The sequence below is a fragment of the Phytophthora infestans genome, genomic scaffold, assembly GCF_000142945.1.
Source record: "Phytophthora infestans T30-4 supercont1.15 genomic scaffold, whole genome shotgun sequence".
Classification (NCBI taxonomy): Eukaryota; Oomycota; class Peronosporomycetes; order Peronosporales; family Peronosporaceae; genus Phytophthora; species Phytophthora infestans.
Window position 1 is genome coordinate 599,706 of NW_003303744.1, and position 20,455 is coordinate 620,160.

Below are 20,455 nucleotides of genomic sequence, written 5' to 3' on the forward strand. Positions count from 1 at the left end.
ATCAATAAAAAAGTCATGTCGTCTTCGTCTTCAAGTCGCTCAGAGCTCCACTACAGCCTTTCAGCTATATCTCTGGCTCTAGTGACCGTCCGTTAGTTGAAAACGCTGGCACTTTACAGCCTGTGAGCGAGCACCTCTGCAGCTGTCTACTTGCGGGGACCAGCGCGTCTGCGACCTTGCGGTTTCTTCTTCTTGGTGTCCTCCTTCTTCTTGCTAAGCGCCTGCACTTTGCTCAGCAGTGGCGAGTTCTTGAGAATATCCGGGAGAATCACCAGCTTAATCTGCGAGCCGCGCACATATACGAGCTCGAGTTTGCTCTTCTGACCGTCGCGTTGCGTGAGCACCACGTCGCTCAGCTGGCAGTTCATGCTGTCCTCGCTCTCCGTCAGGTGGCCGCGGTACACCTCGCCATTCTTGAGCTCGATGGTCACGGTGCGGCCCTCGCCCTCGTGCAACAGCGAGATAGGAACCCCCACGGTCTTGGACATCCTAGCGTAGCTGCTGGTTGGAGATTGTTTCTATTGCAGATAGAAACGTTAGAAATGGTGTGGATGACAAGTTTCGGATTAGTGACATCACATAGAGAAGCATGCAGGCAACTCAAGCATCATTGAAGCTGTTATGTTGCGGCAAAATTTAACGTCAACTTATTCAACATTTTATATAAACCCATTATGTTCTAGGAGTTGACATTGTTGCACTCACCAAACACTCGTGCCGGCGCTGTAGGAGTTGCTCCGTGAAAAGCGCCAGCGTCTCTCGTTCTCGCTTGAGAGCCTCGCGAATGCGACGCACAGGCACGCGAGACTCATCTACTAGCTGCACAAGCTCCGACGTCTCCTCTACGGTATCCTCTACATCCTCGCTTTCATCAGTGCTCACGCTCGCCAGGCCGTCATAATCCCCGCTGTTACGCGACGCTGTATTCACGATGCTTGGCGTCCCTCGTTTAGTCTTCCACAAGTTGTGTCGAACGCCTCCGTGCAGACGCCGCGATAGAATCTGACGCTGCCAAGAGAGCGTTGTCGTCCAGATAGCTTCCGCTCTCTCCCTCATATCCTTCTCTTCCTCGTCGCTACTACAGCACAGCGACAGTGCTTTTATCAAAGAGTCTCCATCCGACACCAGCGCCTTGTTGTCGTCCACATTCTTGCCGTTCAAATCGCTAGTACTATCGAAGTCGCGTAACGAAGCACAGATGAGCTCGACAGACTCGCCCTGCTGAACGCGCATCGCTCGTAAAGTGCCTAGAACGATGCGTGTGTCCACAGAGTCCCGAATCTCCCAGTCGTACGAAGAAAACAAGCGATTCACGAACTTCAGCTCACATAGTGGAAATTCTCGCGTGATCAACTGAGTGAACTGAGAGCGAGAGAGCGTACAAGTCCCAAGCGCGTTGAGTGCACCCAGTTCGCTGGCTAATGCGAACAACTTCTCCATATCTTGTAGCACCGGTCGTCTACATGGCGTTCGTCGCATAGCGTCAAGAAGTTGAGCAAATGAGCGCCAGCGGAGCTTGAACCGCTTTTTATTTAACTCACTCGACTCCTTGCTGCGCTGTTTCTCAGGAGAATACCCCGGCGTCTGGACGATTGCCGACGCTTGAGTTCGTCGGTGACGCATCTGTGGATCAGCTTTCTGCTGCTCTCTGTGATCTGACAGCTCCGAGGAAGGTTCGAAGTGCAGTGTTCGACTTCGCCACTCGGTCATACTTCGTTGGTTTTGGATCTTCTCCTCGTGTGCAACTTTCTTCTCTTGTTTGGACATTTTTTGTAGTTTCTGGGTCGTCATCTGTTGTATACCATCTTGTGCTTCCCTGTGGGGTTGACAGAGTGAGTTAACGAGGGGCTTTCGTGTGTTTGGAACCTTAACTGAGACTGCAATGGGAGACGATGGACAACGTGTCATCGTCACTCGAAGTCTTGAGCCACTAGGATGGAACGTCTCTGGGGGCCAAAGCGAAGGTGAACCACGAACTCCGGTCACAAACTCATCAATGGGAGCCACCGAATGAGAAAGCGGTTCCAGTGACTCTTGAGAACGCCAACCGCGAAGTTTCGCAGTGCCTCGAGCTCCATATCGACGCAGCTTTGCATCTAAAGTGATGCCGGGCGGTAGCTGCTGGTTCAAAGTTGCAGTGGGACTAGATCCGTACCATGGTTTGGCTTTACGGGTGATGTCACAATGGAGACCGGGGGTGGAGACGACGCGCTCACTTTAATGGGCGAGGCGAGTACCATCCCAGACACCGAGTCATCGTCACTTCTATCGCTTTCGTTGCCCTCTTCGATCACACTCCCAGCGTACTCGGACTCTGTATTAAATCTTTCAGGCCTTCCAGCATCGTCATTCGGCTTCAACTCTTTGGTGCGTTGAAGCGATGCATCTCGCTTGGCTCGAGTGCGAAGGAATTTGTTATCCGTCGACGTTGCGTAAAGCGATGCCAATTGATGCGACCGCTGCAACGCTCGACCACGCGTTTCAGGGTCGCCTTCTCGCTCCTGTAATGCTTCTTCTTCCGCGTCATGCAATGCTCCTCGTAGAATATGTTCTACCCGTTCATTGACAGTCTCTTTCCGCCGTCTTCGTGGTGCTGCTAACATCAAGGGGTCAAGCGACCCCGCGCCTGAGAGCATGGTCTGTGGATGCTGGATCGGGCTCATGGCGAACGAAGATGTCATGGTTACCCGGTACAGTGTAAGTGTTTGTCCCGGAATGCACGACGGTGTAATATAGTCATCTCCTCTTATTTTGGGTTGCAAGTGATGCTATTTGAAGGCTTCGGCAAAGGAGCGCACACAGAATATATATTTACTAAAAATATATAGTAGCATTCGATTTTACCATTTCTGGTATTGCTCTTGCAGAAATTGGAGCTCAACAATACTGTTTGACGCAGGCAAGGAAATAAATAAATTGATCTATCCGCCGCATATGTGCTAATTATCGCAATACTCAATTGCAGCACCCAACTGATGATCAGTTACCGGTACTGAAAAACTACCTGCCAACGAGCGATTGTCCGAATGGCTGGGAATTGTTGGACATTCGGAGATTTACCACGACGTCGGAGCTTAAGATGACCTACTCACTAGATATTCGCTGGAGAGGTATAGTTCTAATGCACGTTTACTCGATCGACACAACTACGGTTGCTAGTATTCTCGTCCTCTCGGACCGTAGCCCCGTTCGATGGTATAAACTTTTCCGAGCGACAGGCAATGTCGTTAACGCAGACACCAAGGCAAAATTGTCTCGGTGGCCTCGTGATGTGTGTGCGCTCGTACAAATGTACGTGAAGGCACATCCGTGCTTCTACTTTGAAGAGCTACGCTATGAACTACGCAAGCGCTACCGGGACTCAATTGGTGTATCCGACGCGACAATCTGCAGAGCCCTTCGATTCGACCTCAAGTTGACAAGAGAAGTTCTAACTAAGCGCGCGAGAGAGAGCGTTCCACGCGAGAGACAAGAGTGTGTCGGCCGTCTTACTCTTTTCTACCGTGACCCTGATCAACTCGTCTTCGTCGACGAAACATCAAAGTACGGGAGGTAAGTTTGCAATTGTTATGTTTTTGTTTTTTCGGTTACTTCACATATTTTATTTGCTTTAGATCTGTTCTACATCGCTATGGTTGGCTAGAAATACACCGGCGCATGTAACGCTTCCATTCAGCCGCGGCAAACGCGTATCGTTCTGGCTGCAATGGACGTGCAAGGATTTTTTTTCGTGGGGTGATGTGGAAGAAACCTTTACGCGTTCAAGCTTTCACGAAGTTTCCAAAGCCAAGATACTTCCCTTCCTCAAACCGTGGCCACTACCACGATCCATTATAGTAATGGACAATGCAAAAATTCATATGTACAAGGAACTTCAGGAAATGATCCACGAGACAGGTGCTCTACTCTTTTTCCTACCTCCCTACTCACCCGATCTTAGCCCAATTGAGGTTGGCTTCTCCTTGCTGAAGCGTCGGATTCAACGCCACGCGAGTATGGCGTTTCGGGAGGACCCATTAGCAGTACTACGAGTTGCTATGTACGCCTGTACTCGTCAAAAAGAAGAAGTCGGTGAGAACCTGCACAGCCACTGCGGTTATAGACGTAATGCATTGAATATAAACGCAATGTAGCTACCATTGTTTTTACTTTGTCTCCGTTGCCGTTAGCTATCCAGATGATCAATGCCTTCCATGTTGCCAGTAGGAGCAGGTGTAGAAACCACTGGGGGCTCTCTAAATGGTGGGCACAAACTGTAGTTAGGGAGTCCCAGATCGGATATCGCTGATGTTCACTTCCATTGCGACTGGAACGCCCTGTATCTTGACGCGCACAAGATGGTACTCTGCAGTCGCTAGCTGTTGGCCTTCTTGTGTTGCATCGTCAATTGCTGCCTGTTGTGCGTCCACGTGCTGGAGCTGCTGAAATGTCGTGTTGCTAGGCACTACCAATGGGGCTCCGTCCGGAAGCCCTGCCTGCGTGACTGCCATATAGTTCTGGGTCGCTGGACCTGCAGTTATTCCTTGCTCCCGCAACATTCCTGCAACACGGGGCAGTTGTTCTTGAATACGCGCAGCTGTTGCCCTACGAAGTGTTGTTGTAGCCTCAACTGGTTTTGGCACGTATACGTACAACTCTGAGACGAAGCCCGCTTGTCCACCGTTACGCAGTCTCGCCTTGTGCCACACCGTATCGAGCTGAACCTGCAAAGCACTACTGTCACTACATGGCACCTGAAAGTCCTTCTGATACGCGTTGTTGATCGGCTTGAAGTAAATGTCATAATCAGTGCGCCACTGGCCAGGGATCTTGTTCTCGAAATGCTCTTTAATTTTTGCGCGAAGAACTCGATAGCCTTCTGCTACATTAAGGCAAATGTTGGAGAAGGAGGCACTTTGTTACGACAAAATGCGTAAGGGTTGCCATTCTTAATAAACAAACGACAAGTTAGAGTATTAGGCAAGGGTATTGTTAGCTCCATCGAAAACTCAAATATAAACGTACCTTTTGCAGCTGCACTCTTCGCTGATTTCAGGACGCTGTGTAGCTCCTTCCCCTATGCCATGGGTACTGCTTGATCACTGGCTTCTTGCAACAGACCTTGCTATCCACCATTGACCGCACCGTACACCCCTGTATCTAGCTGCCACCAAGGGTTTTGCCTGTGAGAGGAATTGAGGCTCTACCACCCGTGAACGGGGCTCTTCCGTTGAGCTACACAGGCATTTGAGAGAGGTGACAGCCAGGGAGACAGCTACAGATAAGACAGCAGTTGCCGTCCTCACTGCCGTCATTGTCGGTCAGTCCTCGCCGCCGTCCCCCACTGCGTCCTCGCGGCCGTCCTCAATGCTGTCCACACCACGTCCTCTGTGCCGTCGCCCCGTCCTCACCGCGTCCTCGCTGCCGTCTCGGTGCTGTCCACATCGCGTCCTCTATGCCGTCGTCGCCGTCCTCACCGCGTCCTCGCTGCCGTCCTCAGTGCTGTCCACGTCGCGTCTTCGCCGCCGTCCCCACCTCCGTCCTGCCGACTTATTGAGTCGAAACTGAATGGACGAAGCAACGGACGACCAACTGATCAATGATTGGATAGATACATAAGGGTTTGGGTATCGGCGAAACTCAGGGAACACGTCGGCAAAACGCCAGAAAAGCACAATACATACGGTTGCAATCCTCATTTATCAGCATGCGGCTATATGTTAGCGTTGGCTTCACTGCATTTGCCGTCCTTCATCGCGGCGCAATTTGTGCTTTGACAGGGCTATCTGTAGTTGTGGCAAAGAAGATCTTGTGCGAGGACGGCGAGGGCTAACTGACGTAAGGACTGTTTGCCCACCGAGCGGGTTGGAGAATGAATTTGAGAGCGTGGTCCTGAGTAGACGCCGCGAGATGATACTCTGCCGACGATACACCTGCTGCATTTAGCCGTGTTGAAGCGGAAAGACATTATGAAACCATGCACGCTAAAATGAAGTATTTCTATTTTAAATTGCAATGCCCAATTGCATGGTCCTTGCGGATTGCAATACTTAATTGCACTCGAGTATACGAAATCGATGCAAATTGAATTTTCCCTTGCCTGGTTTGACGATCAACAGGATCTAGGCATTAGAATTCTTTTATGAAACCTTTCAGCCGTAAAAGCAAAACTAGCAGCGAGCTGAACTCTACTCCGCAATCAGCGAGCCGAACGAGTACTCGCCCGTCGACAACGTGAACGTCGCGCACAGAGGGTTCGCAGCAGCAGTACATGCCGCGGTCTGTCTCCGGTTTGATCGCAACCACATAACCCGCGTCCTCGGCCACAAGCTTCAAATCCTGACCGATCTGAGGGTAGTAGACGCTCCAGTCCGCCGCAGTCAGCTCGAACGTCTGTGAAACACCCGCATGCAGACTGATCTTTGAGAATTCCTTCAACTGTTTGACCTCGGGAGCCGAAATGAGTCGGTACAGCTGCGTCTGAAATAGCATCACGGTCTCCTTTCCAGCCGCAGTATCGGAATTGGTCACTGTCACAGACACGTTGATAGAATCGGAGCTTGAGGTGGCGTTGGTGGTGCTGATGGCCATGTCGGAGTAGGTGAAGTTCGTGTAGCTGAGACCATGTCCGAAGATCCACTGCGGCTCGCAGTAGTCACCCGAAGCGCACTGGGTGCTCACACAGATCTGCAACAGCACGATCGACTCCAGAGCGAGTTCCAAAGTAGTGACAACAACTTCTTCGATACCTACAGACCAAGTTTCAAGCTGAGCTTGCCAATACGTCGCACAGACTCTTTTAATCGGGCGATGATAGCCGGGTCTTCCGCGATCAGCTTGTTCGTTCCGTTGGTGAGCGATAAGTCGGACGCTACCATACTCATATCGATTGATTCGCGCTCCAGAGACAACTTGGTGGCCTCGTCGGTGGAGAGAGTAGTGCGGTGGAATTCTGCGAGGTGGTTGATCTCGTGGTAGTCCGTCACCATCATGCCGTCGAAGCCGACGTCGACTCGTAGCAGCTTCGTCATGAGCTTTGTGTTCTCGACCACAGGCACCCCATTGACAGAGATGTAGCTCTCCATCCCAGAGAGCAAATCCGCGTCGATGCCAGCCCTGAACGGCGGGCATTGAAGGTTGTAGAGGCAACGGAGACAGCTAAATCTGGACCGGTTGCAGACGAAGGCGTAGTTTCCTTATGTCAAAGTGTTACTATATTTATATTTAGTAGGAGAAAGCAGTGCTATCGATAACTTAGGTCATTCTTACTTGAAGCTAATAGCCTCCAAGAATTCTCTTGTCAGACCCCTGCACGCCCCATGTCGAGCACCTATTTTTACCTTCGTCCCGGGACGTTCAACCTCGTTGGTTTCTCTTATGGTGAGGCAGAAGGCGGCGAGACGCGGGGAGGGAGGATCAAGGCTAAGCTTGTCACTAGTGGGCGCTGGGCGTCCGAAGCTCCTCAATGAATCGAGTCGCAGCTCAGCGACATCGTACCCCGCTCCGTATCCACGGAAGAGGCCGTCGACGGCGTTGGAACCTTTGTGGGTAGCGCGATTTGTACGTCTCGCGTGCCACGAGGAGGGTCGCGCGTCTGGGACTATGAACTGGCGGTAGGCTACAGGTGGGATCCAGACCAGGGGCATGGGTCGCTTGACGTGAACCTCAACGGTCTCGAAACGACTATTCAGTACCAGCCAGACATCATTCACGATGTGGCTGTGGAGATTTACGCGCTGCGGCCGTGTGCCGGACACGGGGTTAGACATGTCATGGCCCAAGAATTGAATCAGATTCATAATAAGGTCTATAACATGTTTAGCAGGGTCGACCAGCCCGCGATACACGACTCGCAGCAGTTACTATCCACGATCGAGGGCACGAGCCTCGACGAATCCAAGATGGTACCACTTCTCGACATTACAAGTTTTCAGGTTTTCCAAGTGACCATTCGCCATGTTTTGGATTATGTGTATTACAAAGACCCCACAAGAAATGAGATTTGGTGACACGATATTCGAAAGTTGGTCGCATAGGTGTAGGATAATGCGTCCTAAGACACGTCCTAAAGTGTCCTATTTGTCCTAAATTTTACAGGGAGATTTTCCTAAAAAGCGACTAATCCTTCGCTACAGAATATTATAATTTGTGTCCTCCATATTGTCCTAAAACTCAAATATTAACTTTCTTCTGGACCTTCTACTTAAAATTACATAAGCGTTACTTAATACACACATTAGCGTTACTTACTGTCCTAAGGCACACTACCAACCATTTATCAATCTCCACCACGGCAGCTAAGCACCATGGACCATCGCGGCTACTCCTTCTGCATCAAGCGCTCGTGTCCTGAAACAAGCACGGTTTACTACGTCTGCAAGCGGTTCCGCAAAGGATGCAAGGCTAAGATAACTGTCCGATCAGGTGCAGTTGTAGCAGACGGGGTTCTACATACGTCCGACGAGGCGGTGCCACAAGTCATTGATGTGCGCAGCGAAATGCGCCTAGAGCTACAGCGACGCAGCGTCAGCAACATGGCTACCCCTCCACCAGTTGTCTGGCAAGAGGTGTACGACGGGATCAAGCGCCGCCATGCTGCCGCTATATCCAGCGTATCGAGGATATCAAACACCTCCGCCAGAAAGCCCCTCAGCATGCCCCACCAGCGACACTGGAGATTCCTGAAGACTACAAAAGGTTTGAGTAGATGCAGATAGAACCTACTAATACAATATTCCCATGTGTAATTGCTCTTGTGAATTATAGATGAATAATTGAATTATATTGATAAGACAGTAGAAAACTAGTAACGTTGTCCTAATAGGACAGTGCATGTTGGGTTTGATGTTGTCCTAATAGGACAGTAGTCTGAGTTGCTGTGTGTCCTAATAGGACATAATAAGTGTCGAGTTGTTGAGTGTCCTATTAGGACACACGGAGCCTGGCTTGTTTCGTCCTAAAGCACATTGTGGTGTCCTAAATATTGGATCGTTTATGAACCGATTGCTAGTTTTTTATCCCAGGTTTTAGGACAATAGGACACTTTAGGACACCTAGTAGGACGCATTCTCTCCTACCGGTCGCATAACCACAATCCAAGAGACCGAGGTGGTTGAAAGGGACGGGCTAAGTGATTTAGAGGATGATATTGCTGTTTTCATGAAGTAGGTGGCGTTTTAAACGCATCGGATCAGTCGAGCATCAAGCGCAGACGGCTAGAAACAAGCGGTGGTGGAGCTTCGGGATAAGCCGTGCGGCAGTTTGGTGCCAGTGTCAGGACGGTTGGCTACGGTAGGAACTAATAGGCTAGTGAACACAGCGATAGGAGTCTAGTTAAAGGAAATTCACTTCTAAACTTGCAAGCAATAGCACACCAGCATTCCCAGCAAAGCGAAAACTACCACACGGAATAAAACAATTATTTTTTCCTGACATCCAAGCGCAATTTTTGTATTTTACTTTCCGAGCCCTGCACTGATGCTATCGTTACTTCCAACGTACACTGCAGGAATGTACACTAGCACAGAGGATAATATGCTTAGATATTATCTTCTAAGACTGGGTGTGTCAGTCGACAAATTATTCGCTCGCATAATGATTTCTAAGTACTCACTGACAAAATGCAGCTACATTTTTTTCTAGAAAAGCAGTGCTTCCCGCTTATAATTAACGAACAGTATATGTACCACGCGCAGTGCTTGCTGTGATATTGCGCTCGTCATTGTTACCGATAGGTAGGGATCGCCGTTTCTAGAACTAAAACTATCGATGTCTGGTGAACGAATACTTTCAAGAAAATTGAGTTTTTAGAAAGTTTTCAAATCCCTCAGTGTTTGATTCAAAGACGTGAGCATAGAAACCCTTTTCTGTATGAAGCAGTCAACAACACTACCCCCTTTATGGTCCGGGAAGTAGCGAAGCTTCGTGGCAATCTATCACTGCCTCTCCACTCGCAAACTTAGCAGTAGTAGAGACCACCGAAAGGCATGCCCAGACCGCACCCGCCGCCATACGGCCCTGCGCCAAACGTGTTCCAGTAGCCCAACGGATAGGCCCAGCCGGGGACACCGCCGCACCTGAATCCGAAGCGGTAGGGCCCAAAGCCACCCCAACCGCCTTAGCCTCCCCATCCACCGAGTCCCCAGCCGCCAAGACCACCGAAACCTCCACCGAGACCTCCACCGAGACCCCATCCGAAGTTCTCCTTATCGTCGTCCTTGTCCTTGTCCTTGTCCTTGCCGTTGTCATCCTTGTCACCGTGGTCTTCTTTTGTGATCGTTGCAGCGGCATTGGCAGGAGGCTCGATCTTCTCCGTTTCACCCGTGAGCGCGACGCCATCGAGTAACGCGGACGCTTGAGCTTGTTCAAGAGCTTCGGCCGCCGACTTGACAAAAGACTGGTCCGCAGCGGCGACAGCACCGACGACAGCCATCATGGCGACGAGAAAAGCGTGGAACTTCATGGTTGCGTTGCTGATTCGTTGACTTGGTCGCTGGTAGGTTGGTACTTGACTTGCTCTGTAGGAGGCAAATCCAGTTGTGATCAAACGGACCGTAGTGGACGAGCAGGTTCATGAGCTATCTGTAAAGAATCCTATTGCTTGTCATCCGCTGTCGTAGATCTTCAGTAGAGAAGTCGCCGATTTGTTCTAGTCGAAAGTCTCACCATGATGGAAGTGGCAGTGATTGAACTAGGCTCAACAAGGCGTAAACCAGAGCAACGCAGCCTCTGTTCTAGCGTTCATAGCTTACGTTAAAATTCAGACATTCCAAATATGAATTTACGCTCGAGACTTACAAAGGAAATGTACATTTACTTTTGGATTTTTTTTACAATTGTTGCTTCTGTTTCTTCTGTTGTAATGTTGGAAACGTAGGGCTCGATAAATATTAATAAACCAAACACTAATTATAAAGAGTTTTTTTTTCAAACCCCACGCTCCCCGTAAAATATGTTACTGTACAATAATAATGATACAAAGCCGTGTTTCACACGGTGAAGCTCTGGATTTAAAATTGTGTACAGGACGGTGCTCCCTCATTGATTTTGCAGTAATGTGCGTCAGTAATGAGCCTCTGATATGAATAGAGAATACTTTTTTATACTCAAAGTGTCAGAAAAAGGTTCTTGTCAATTGGTTCTGTACAAATTGAGCTTCAAATGCGTTCCTTAAGAGCTTTATTACTGCATACAATTACTGCAGTCCTGTATTCGGTTGGATGCTTTGTTCTAACAGGATAAAACGTGATCATACTGTGCGAGTCGCACTGCGATCACTAGAAGGATATTGGGCATCATCTACGCTCAGTGCAACTGTTCGGACAACATTCACGACGATTAAATTACTTCGGCTAGTCATAATTTACGGTGATGTAACGCTTGGCCGCCACAAGCAGCATTAGTATCACTGGTACAGAGAATTATTGGTTTGAGTAAGAGGCAAATACCGAAGTGAGAAAATTAGTGCTAACCAAAACTGTCTAACAAGTGTGGCGTAATCACTAATGCCATGTGCCTTCATCCAATCATAGCGCTCTAGCATGTGATTACCCAATGGCGTTCCAGAAGCAGTTCCAGCCAATAGTGAAACGGTTCGGTAACCGCTCCAACGGTCACGCCTAACCGTGCAGAGCCGGTGCAACTGCAACACTCCCACTCACCACTACTGCACGGTAGCCTTGTTCTTAATGCCGGTCGCATCGTGCTGGAACGCCAGGGTCTTCATCCCAAGCGACTTTGTTAGCGTGTCGTCCAGTAGGAACTGCGCGTCGCCGTAGTCCACCTTAGCCGTTCCACGTTCCTCTTTCTGACGGAAGTCGACATGCTTGGCCCTTGCGTGATATCTAGTGCTCCTCTCCAGTGTAATCGCGTCCTTCCAAATCTGCATCGCTCCCACTTGCTCTTGACCCGTCCCCTTGTGCATCCGTCGTGGCCATAGCACCTCTTTCGTGCCCAGGATCATAGCCATGTACACCAGACACACGAGCAAGAAGAGGTACAGCTGCGACCGCATCTTGAAGCGTTCCAACTCCATCTCAAAGCGTTCCAGCTCGATCGTCGGCGACATGGTCGCCGATAGCGTCAAGTTTGACGGGCATGGGTTTTCCACCACCTTGGCGTTACGCTGATTGAAGCGATCCACAACGTCGTCAATGCATCTTGTCTGCTTGATCATGAGCGTTCCATCTGGAATGCCGTAACTGATCTCTGTACCCAGAATGACCTTGGCCTCGCCAGGTTTCTTCATCCTAAAGGCGTTCTTCAGCTCGTCCTTGTACCGGATTATTTGTCCATGCTCGTCACGCTTCTTGGCAAACACCCAGCGATTTTCGATAGGTTCCATGTGGAGCGATAGTCCTCGTTCCGCTCTCAGCGCGAGTCGGCACCTTCTCATTCATACCCTGACGCCGTTCCTCTGCTTTAGCACTAGCTACTTTTTCTTGAAACAAGCTCGGCGTATCTGGAACGCCATCGATACTGGCAGCATATGCCAGCACGGCTTCAGCGTTTAAGCCGTCTTCGTCGATCCTGGCACGCTTCGGGGTTGGCGGGCCGTCACTTCCGTTCGACTGTACTCTTCATCATCGTTGGGACCGTTCTCAAGTAGGAACACAGGCTCCCTCGATCTTCTTGAGCGTTCCGTTTCAGGGTGGAAGACCTGGCGTTCCTCGGGAAACGCCTCCGACGGCATGTGGTACGCTGTTAGCTCCAAACCTTCCGTTCTTGGCTCCACTGGAGGAGGCAGCGCTTGAAGCGCTCCACTCTGTTCTGGTTCCAACTCGTCCATTTCAACGGCTTGGACAGGTTCCTCCACCTCTTTCATCGGTTCGTCTGGAACGGCTAGGCGTTCCACTTCGGTTAGAACGCCAGCTTCATCCCCGTTCTTAGCCACCTGGACAGCCGTTGTGGGCGCTGGCAACAGCGTGTCGTAAATACCTCCAATTTCACGCTCATCCAGTTTCACGGAACGCGACACCTTGACCTTGGACGCGTCCCAGTCGTAAAGACGATCACATTTAACGTTCTCGGCGTACCCGAGAAACGTGCACCTGAAACTCTTGGGTTCGAGCTTCGTTCTCTTCCCGTCGTCAACGTGAGCGTACCCTTGCGATCCGAACACACGCAAGTGGTCCATTGGAGGTTTCGCTTGGAGCGCCATCTCGTACGGCGTGACATCTGAGCTCGCCGTGTTCGTATAACGGTTGATGAGGTACACCGCCGTACTCACTGCTTCCGCCCACCACTCTGTCGACATGGACTTGTAATGTAGCATGCTACGTACCTTCTCCATGATAGTCCGGTTCATGCGTTCCGCCGCTCCGTTCTGCAGAGGGCTGTATGGAGCGGTGCGCTGGTGCACGATGCCGTTCTGTTGGCAAATATAAGCGACCGTCTTATTCACGAACTCCGTTCCATTGTCGGAGCGCAAACACTTCAGGCGTTCCCCCCATTGATTTTCGTGGAGCGCCTTGAACTCTTTCAATTTGGTGAGTACTTCGCTCTTGTTCTTCGTGAAATACGCCACGACATACCTCGAGTGGTCGTCCAGGAACGTCAGCACATACTTGGCACCACCCTTCGAAGGCGTTCTCATTTGCCCCATGACGTCCGTGTGCCAACACACGCGTAGTCTGCGTCATCAACCGCGACGGGAACGATGTCACCGTCGGCTTCCCCTTCATGCATCCACCGCACAAAGAGCCGTTCCCATTCTTAACCGGCGGGATACCGGTCGTGGAACGCTGTGTGTTGACCAGCACTTCCTTGTTGGGGTGTCTCAAGCGAGCGTGCCAAAGCCCCCACTCGCTCCCAGCCCCGGCATACTGCACGAACCGTGCTTCTTCTTGCTGAGAGTTCAGCAGGAACGCCTTGCCAACCTTCTTTCCTGAGGCGATCGCGCAACAGGCATTCCATATGACACATGTGGAGCTCTGGAGCTCCACGCGCAAAATCCGTTCCGCGAGCCTTCCCACCGACAGCAACCGTCTGTCGAGCCCCGGAATGTACAGTACGTCGACCACTCGAATGGGTCTTCTGTCCAGACCTGTCAGCTGAACCGATCCCATTCCTTCGACGCGCAGATTCTTGCCGTCGGCGATCGTCACCTCGATGCCAGTGTCCAGGCCCTTGAACTCGACAAAGTCCTTCTTGTGAGGAGTCATGTCCGACGTCGCACCACTGTCAATCAGCCACCCGGCCGAGCGTTCCTCATCCGCTGCAACTGCAAACACTGCATCACCATAGCTGTCACCGCTCCCAACGGGACAGTCTCACTTCATGTGGCCCACTTGGTCACAGTTGAAGCACTTGCCTTGGAATGTTCCGTTCTGTCTCGGACCGTTCCACTTTCGACCGCTCCCTCGGCCGCCCTTGGAACGCCTTCTCCGCTGTAGTCTCCTTCTTCTCGAGGCGTTCGTACTCCTTGAGCAACTTCTCCTTAGCCTCGATAAGCGTCACGTCCTTAGCGTTCTCCACGATGGACGCGATAAGCTCGTACTCGTCCGGAAGACCGCTAAGCAGTATCACGAGCTACCGTGCCTCGTCCATTGGCTCTCCAAGCGTCTGAAGACCAACAATCAACTCGTCGAACGCGTCCAGATGCGTAGCCATAGGCGTTCTACTCCCCTTCTTGAACTCATGAAGGCGACGTGTCATCGTAACACGATTGTGCAGCGTCGTCCGGTTGTAGAATTCGCGAAGCGTTCCCCAAGCCTCCATGGCACGCGAGGCGTTCCGAATCTTGGTCTGGTGCTGGAGTTCCACGCCTTGAGCAATAATGCCGAGAGCTCTCGCATCGTTCACAAGCCACGCCTCGATAATCTCGCTCTCAGGCTTGACCACTTGAACAGGCGCCAGAAGCCCCTTCCTCGCCAAGGTCATGCGCATGTTGTACTCCCAGTGAAACTAGTTTCCACTTCCTAGGAGGACTTTAGCTCCCTTCGTAGTCATCATTTTTGGGCGTTCCAGGTTCGGCGTTCCAGGCCAAGTCGTAGCTGCGGCTGTTAACCTATTGGTTTGGGGCTTGTTGAGTAAGAGGCAAATACCGAAGTGAGTAAATTAGTGCTAACCAAAACTGTCTAACATGTCTCTCTAAACACTACTTCCTCTCGTTGGTAATAATTGCAACAGTCTCCTAGTCAAGAACGTGGTTTTTCCTACAGACTCGCTTTAGAAGCGCTGATTAACGGAATCGTCGCGGTGTGATCTCCTCTTTCCAACGCTGGTTTGCGCGCGACAAACGCTGCTCAGACACCAGAGTTATCGACGGAAATGTACCGCAGGCAGCTTGCCATTTCACAATTTTCAGCATCTTTAACACCAGACACTTTCCATTTCCAAGCCGCATGACCAACGCAGCCGACTCAGCTGGGGCCCAAAACTAACGAACCGAGAACGCCAGGATGTCGTCCTCTTCATCCTCATGCACAGCGTGCGGGGGGAAACCTGACTGGGGTTGCTTGACCCGTGCATCTGACCATTTTGGCGTCGACAAGAGCACAATCAGCCGTGTTTGGTCCGCTCCGCACTGCTGGAGCAGATAGCCGACGTCCCTTTCAGACGCCGCATGACCTAAGACAGTTTAGCAAAAGAGGTGGGTGTGTCTCGTTCGGTCATTCGCGACGCGCTAAAGGAAGGTAAGCTGCTGCGGCACTTAAAGGTGTGGATAGTACAATGTTGCACTTATTTCGTCCCGGAGGAAGTATCTCTCTGTTGTTCCTCTTGTTGTCTTCTCGTAAGTGTGGCGTAATCACTAATACCATGTGCCTTCATCCAATCATAGCGCTCTAGCATGTGATTACCCAATGGCGTTCCAGAAGCAGTTCCAGCCAATAGTGAAACGGTTCGGTAACCGCTCCAACGGTCACGCCTAACCGTGCGGAGCCGGTGCAACTGCAATAAGAATATCAAATATACCAGACCAAACTACTTGATTAAAGTTAGAACGCTGTTTCTGGTACAAGCAGAAATGATATATGGACATGGTTAGCTTACGCAAATAGTCGTCTAACAGTAGAAAAACGCCTAATTTTTTCCAGCAATTTACGAAAAGTATCTAGACTATTATTATTGCCTCCCCGTTTAACGGAATAAATAATTATTTTTTCCTGACATCCAAGCACGATTTTATATTTTACTTTCCGAGCCCTGTACTGATGCTATCGTTACATCCAACGTACACTGCACGGGTGTACACTAGCGCAAGATAATATGGTTAGATATTATCTTCTAAGACTGGGTGTGTCAGTCGACAAATGATTCGCTCGCATAATTCTTTCTAAGTACTCACTGACAAAATGCAGCTACATTCTTTCTATAAAAGCAGCGCTCCTCGCTTAAAATTAACGGACAGTATCTGTACCAAGCGCAGTGTTCGTTGTGATATTGCGCTCGTCATTGTTGACGATATATAGGGATTGCCGTTTCTAGAGCTGAAGCTATCGATGTCAGGTAAACGAATACTTTCAAGAAAATTGAGTTTTTAGAAAGTTTTTATCTACTCAGTGTTTGATTCAAAGACGTGAGCATAGAAACCCTTTTCTGTATGAAGCAGCCTACAACACTACCCCTTTATGGACAGGGAAGTAGCGAAGCTTCGTGGCAATCTATTTCGGCCTCTCCACTCGCAAACTTAGCAGTAGTAGAGACCACCGAAAGGCATGCCCAGACCGCACCCGCCGCCATACTGACCTGCGCCAAACGTGTTCCAGTAGCCCAGCGGATAGGCCCAGCCGGGGACACCGCCGCACCTGAATCCGAAGCGGTAGGGCCCAAAGCCACCCCAACCGCCCCAGCCTCCCCATCCACCGAGTCCCCAGCCGCCAAGACCACCGAAACCTCCACCGAGACCTCCACCGAGACCCCATCCGAAGTTCTCCTTATCGTCGTCCTTGTCCTTGTCCTTGTCCTTGCCGTTGTCATCCTTGTCACCGTGGTCTTCTTTTGTGATCGTGGCAGCGGCATTGGCAGGAGGCTCGATCTTCTCCGTTTCACCCGTGAGCGCGACGCCATCGGGTAACGCGGACGCTTGAGCTTGTTCGAGAGCTTCGGCCGCCGACTTGACAAAAGGCTGGTCCGCAGCGGCGACAGCACCGACGACAGCCATCATGGCGACGAGAAAAGCGTGGAACTTCATGGTTGCGTTGCTGATTCGTTGACTTGGTCGCTGGTAGGTTGGTACTTGACTTGCTCTGTAGGAGGCAAATCCAGTTGTGATCAAACGGACCGTAGTGGACGAGCAGGTTCATGAGCTATCTGTAAAGAATCCTATTGCTTGTCATCCGCTGTCGTAGATCTTCAGTAGAGAAGTCGCCGATTTGCTCTAGTCGAAAGTCTCACCATGATGGAAGTGGCAGTGATTGAACTAGGCTCAACAACAAGACGTAAACCAGAGCAACGCAGCCTCTATTCTAGCGTTCATAGCTTACGTTAAAATTCAGACATTCCAAATTTGAATTTGAACTCGAGGCTTACAAACGAATCTAGCAACGCCCAAAACTGGATGTACATTTACTATCGGAATTTTTTTACGATTGTTGCTTCTGTTTCTTCTGTTGTAATGTTGAAGACCTAGAGAAAAAAATAATAAAATAAACTAATTATAGAGAGTTTTTTTAAGACCACACACTCCCCGTAAAATATGTTACTGTACAATAATAATGATACAAAGCCGTGTTTCACACGGTGAAGCTCTAGATTTAAAATTGTGTACAGGACGGCTGCTTCCTCGTTGATTTTGCAGTAATGTGCGTCAGTAATCAGCCTCTGATATATATAGAGAATATTTGCTTTACTCAAAGTACCAGCAAAAGGTTCTTGTCAATTGGTTCTGTACAAATTGAGCTTCAAATGCGTTCCTTAAAGCTTTATTACTGCATACACTTACTGCAGTCCTGTATTCGTTTGGATGCTTTGTTCTAACAGTATAAAACGTGATCATCCTGTGCGAGTCGCACTGCGATCACTAGAAGGATTTGGGCGCTCAGTGCAACTGTTCGGGCAACATTCACGACGATTAAATTACTTCGGCTAGTCGTAATTTTACGGTGATGTAGCGCTTGGGTAGTATCACTGGTACAGAGAATATCAAAAATGCAAGACTAAACCGCTTGATTCGAGCTAAAACGCTGTTTCTAATACAAGCAGAAATGATGCATGGACATGGTTAGCTTACGCAAATAGTCGTCTAACAGTTGCAAAACGCCTGGTATTTATTCCAGCAATTTACGAAAAGTATCTAGACTATTATTATTGCCTCCCCGTTTTGCGAAATATATAATTATTTCTTCCTGACATCCAAGCACGATTTTATATTTTACTTTCCAAGCCCTGCACTGATGATATCGTTACATCCAACGTACACTGCAGGGATGTACACTAGCACAGGATAATATGCTTATATATTATCTTCTAAGACTGAGTGTGTCAGTCGACAAATTATTCGCTCGCATAATGATTTCTAAGTACTCACTGACATAATGCAGCTACATTTTTTTCTAGAAAACCAGTGCTCCTCGCTTAGAATTAGCGGACAGTACCTGTACCACGCGCAGAGCTCGATGTGATATTGCGCTCGTCATTGTTGACGATAGGTAGGGCTTGCCGTTTCTAGAGCTGAAACTATCGATGTCTGGTAAACGAATACTTTCAAGAAAATTGAGTTTTTAGAAAGTTTTCATCTACTCAGTGTTTGATTCAAAGACGTGAGCATAGAAACCCTTTTCTGTATGAAGCAGCCTACAACACTACCCCTTTTATGGTCAGGGAAGTAGCGAAGCTTCGTGACAATCTATTACTGCCTCTCCACTCGCAAACTTAGCAGTAGTAGAGACCACCGAAAGGCATGCCCAGACCGCACCCGCCGCCATACAGACCTGCGCCAAACGTGTTCCAGTAGCCCAGCGGATAGGCCCAGCCGGGGACACCGCCGCACCTGAATCCGAAGCGGTAGGGCCCAAAGCCACCCCAACCGCCCCAGCCTCCCCATCCACCGAGGCCCCAGCCGCCAAGACCGGCTAGCTATTTTTGGGGTCGTGTACGGGTAGGGCCTGATAATTGGGTCAGGCGGGTTTCCTGACCAAAACGCCAGGCCCTACCAAACACAAGACCAATTGCTAAGCTATATATTGAAGTGAAAGATACGAAGCTAAGCAGTTGGGTTAAAATGCTTAGACCACGATGGTCTGCGCGGCACGAGGTTGGTCGGCTTCAGTGTCGCCATCATCGGCATCACTGTCATTGCTGATCACATCTGCGCCCAAATTGGTAGCAGCAGCGTCCTCTTCGCTGCTAGTACCAGAGACGCCCTCGTTGTCATCATCACTGTCGACATCTACAGCCTCGTCATCTTCTTCACTGCTCGATTCTTCTTCTTCTGTAGGAAGATCCACAGGGCGAGGAAGCTGGATGGTCTCACGGGTTCTACCACGGGATCGGCGACTACGAATAGCGGCAATATCAGCGACATGGCCTCGCGCTAAAGCCTCAATAGTACCTACAAAGTTCGTAAGACTGGGGTGTGGTGTCGAGAAGCGGCGTTCAACTCTCTGTTGAACCTCTCTAATGGATTATTCGTTCGAGCAACAAGCCGTTCATTTAGACCGTGGACATTCCATAGCCCAGTATCGTAGAGCTCCAGCCAGGTTCTCTTGAAATAGTTCCAAAAGCAACGCCACTTAGAGCGAGCGTAGGGAACACCGTCGATGCGGCAGCGATCCTTGATTTGACGCTTGACCCACGTAATGCCTCCAACCTCGATCCGGTCCTCCGGCACGACGGTTAGCATATCTAGTACACCAGGGGTCATAGCGATGGATGCAGCTGTGTTCGTTATACCTAACCTTCGCATTTTACGGCGGACTGCCTGTTTAAAATGGAACAGGCATCCGATCACTTGTGCGTTCGGGAATTGGACGCCAACCGCGTCGATGAGGGCACGTTCAAAGTCGCAGACGACCTCCGCCGGGTCGAGGTTTTGATCCGTAGCTTGCATGATGAAATGAAGGACGTCGAAGTAGGTGTCATTAGTGCGATGGGATGTCAAGACGTAGAACACTGGGGAGTAGTATCCAGTGGACCGATCGAAAACCATGAGAACAACGCATTGCTTGAAGCCACGAGGCCCACACCGGAAAGTACCGTCAATAAATATTGATGTACCAACGTACTTAAGCAGCGAAATTAACTCCGGGTGCGCCCACCCGAGCATTCGACAGGGTTTTTTGTTGTCATTAAACCCACTGATGTAGTGAAATTGGAAAAAGTTGAGCGGTTGATCTCGGACTCGAGAAAGAGGTAGAAGTTCAACACGACCATGTACATTTCCACCGAAATGACGGTCTCGTACACGATAGACTCGACTGAGAAGTTGCTCACGAGGCAAACCAACAAGTGCCTGGTTTTGACCGCCGCCGTAGAACTGTTCATCGACTCGACTCCAGATAGTCGCTGCCGGGAGCGACATTTCGGTACATGCTAG

General features: G+C 50.0%; 3 protein-coding genes across 3 annotated transcripts; all 3 read right to left on the bottom strand.

Moving 5' to 3' along the window:
- Positions 1 to 2: 2 nt before the first annotated feature.
- Positions 3 to 505, bottom strand: PITG_09488 (small nuclear ribonucleoprotein Sm D3; the record flags this gene model as incomplete). The annotated part of the gene is made up of 1 exon (XM_002903089.1): positions 3 to 505. The coding sequence occupies one exon, from the start codon at positions 486 to 488 to the stop codon at positions 147 to 149; it is 342 nt and encodes a 113-aa protein (XP_002903135.1).
- Positions 506 to 672: 167 nt separating this feature from the next.
- On the bottom strand, positions 673 to 2,663 carry PITG_09489 (uncharacterized protein; the record flags this gene model as incomplete). The annotated part of the gene is made up of 4 exons (XM_002903090.1): positions 673 to 865; positions 962 to 1,791; positions 1,873 to 2,215; positions 2,362 to 2,663. The coding sequence occupies 4 exons, from the start codon at positions 2,661 to 2,663 to the stop codon at positions 673 to 675; spliced, it is 1,668 nt and encodes a 555-aa protein (XP_002903136.1).
- A 3,504-nt stretch (positions 2,664 to 6,167) lies between these two features.
- On the bottom strand, positions 6,168 to 6,857 carry PITG_09490 (glycoside hydrolase-like protein; the record flags this gene model as incomplete). The annotated part of the gene is made up of 3 exons (XM_002903091.1): positions 6,168 to 6,260; positions 6,307 to 6,666; positions 6,855 to 6,857. 3 exons carry the CDS (start codon positions 6,855 to 6,857, stop codon positions 6,168 to 6,170), a joined length of 456 nt encoding a protein of 151 aa, XP_002903137.1.
- Between the last annotated feature and the right edge of the window lie 13,598 nt (positions 6,858 to 20,455).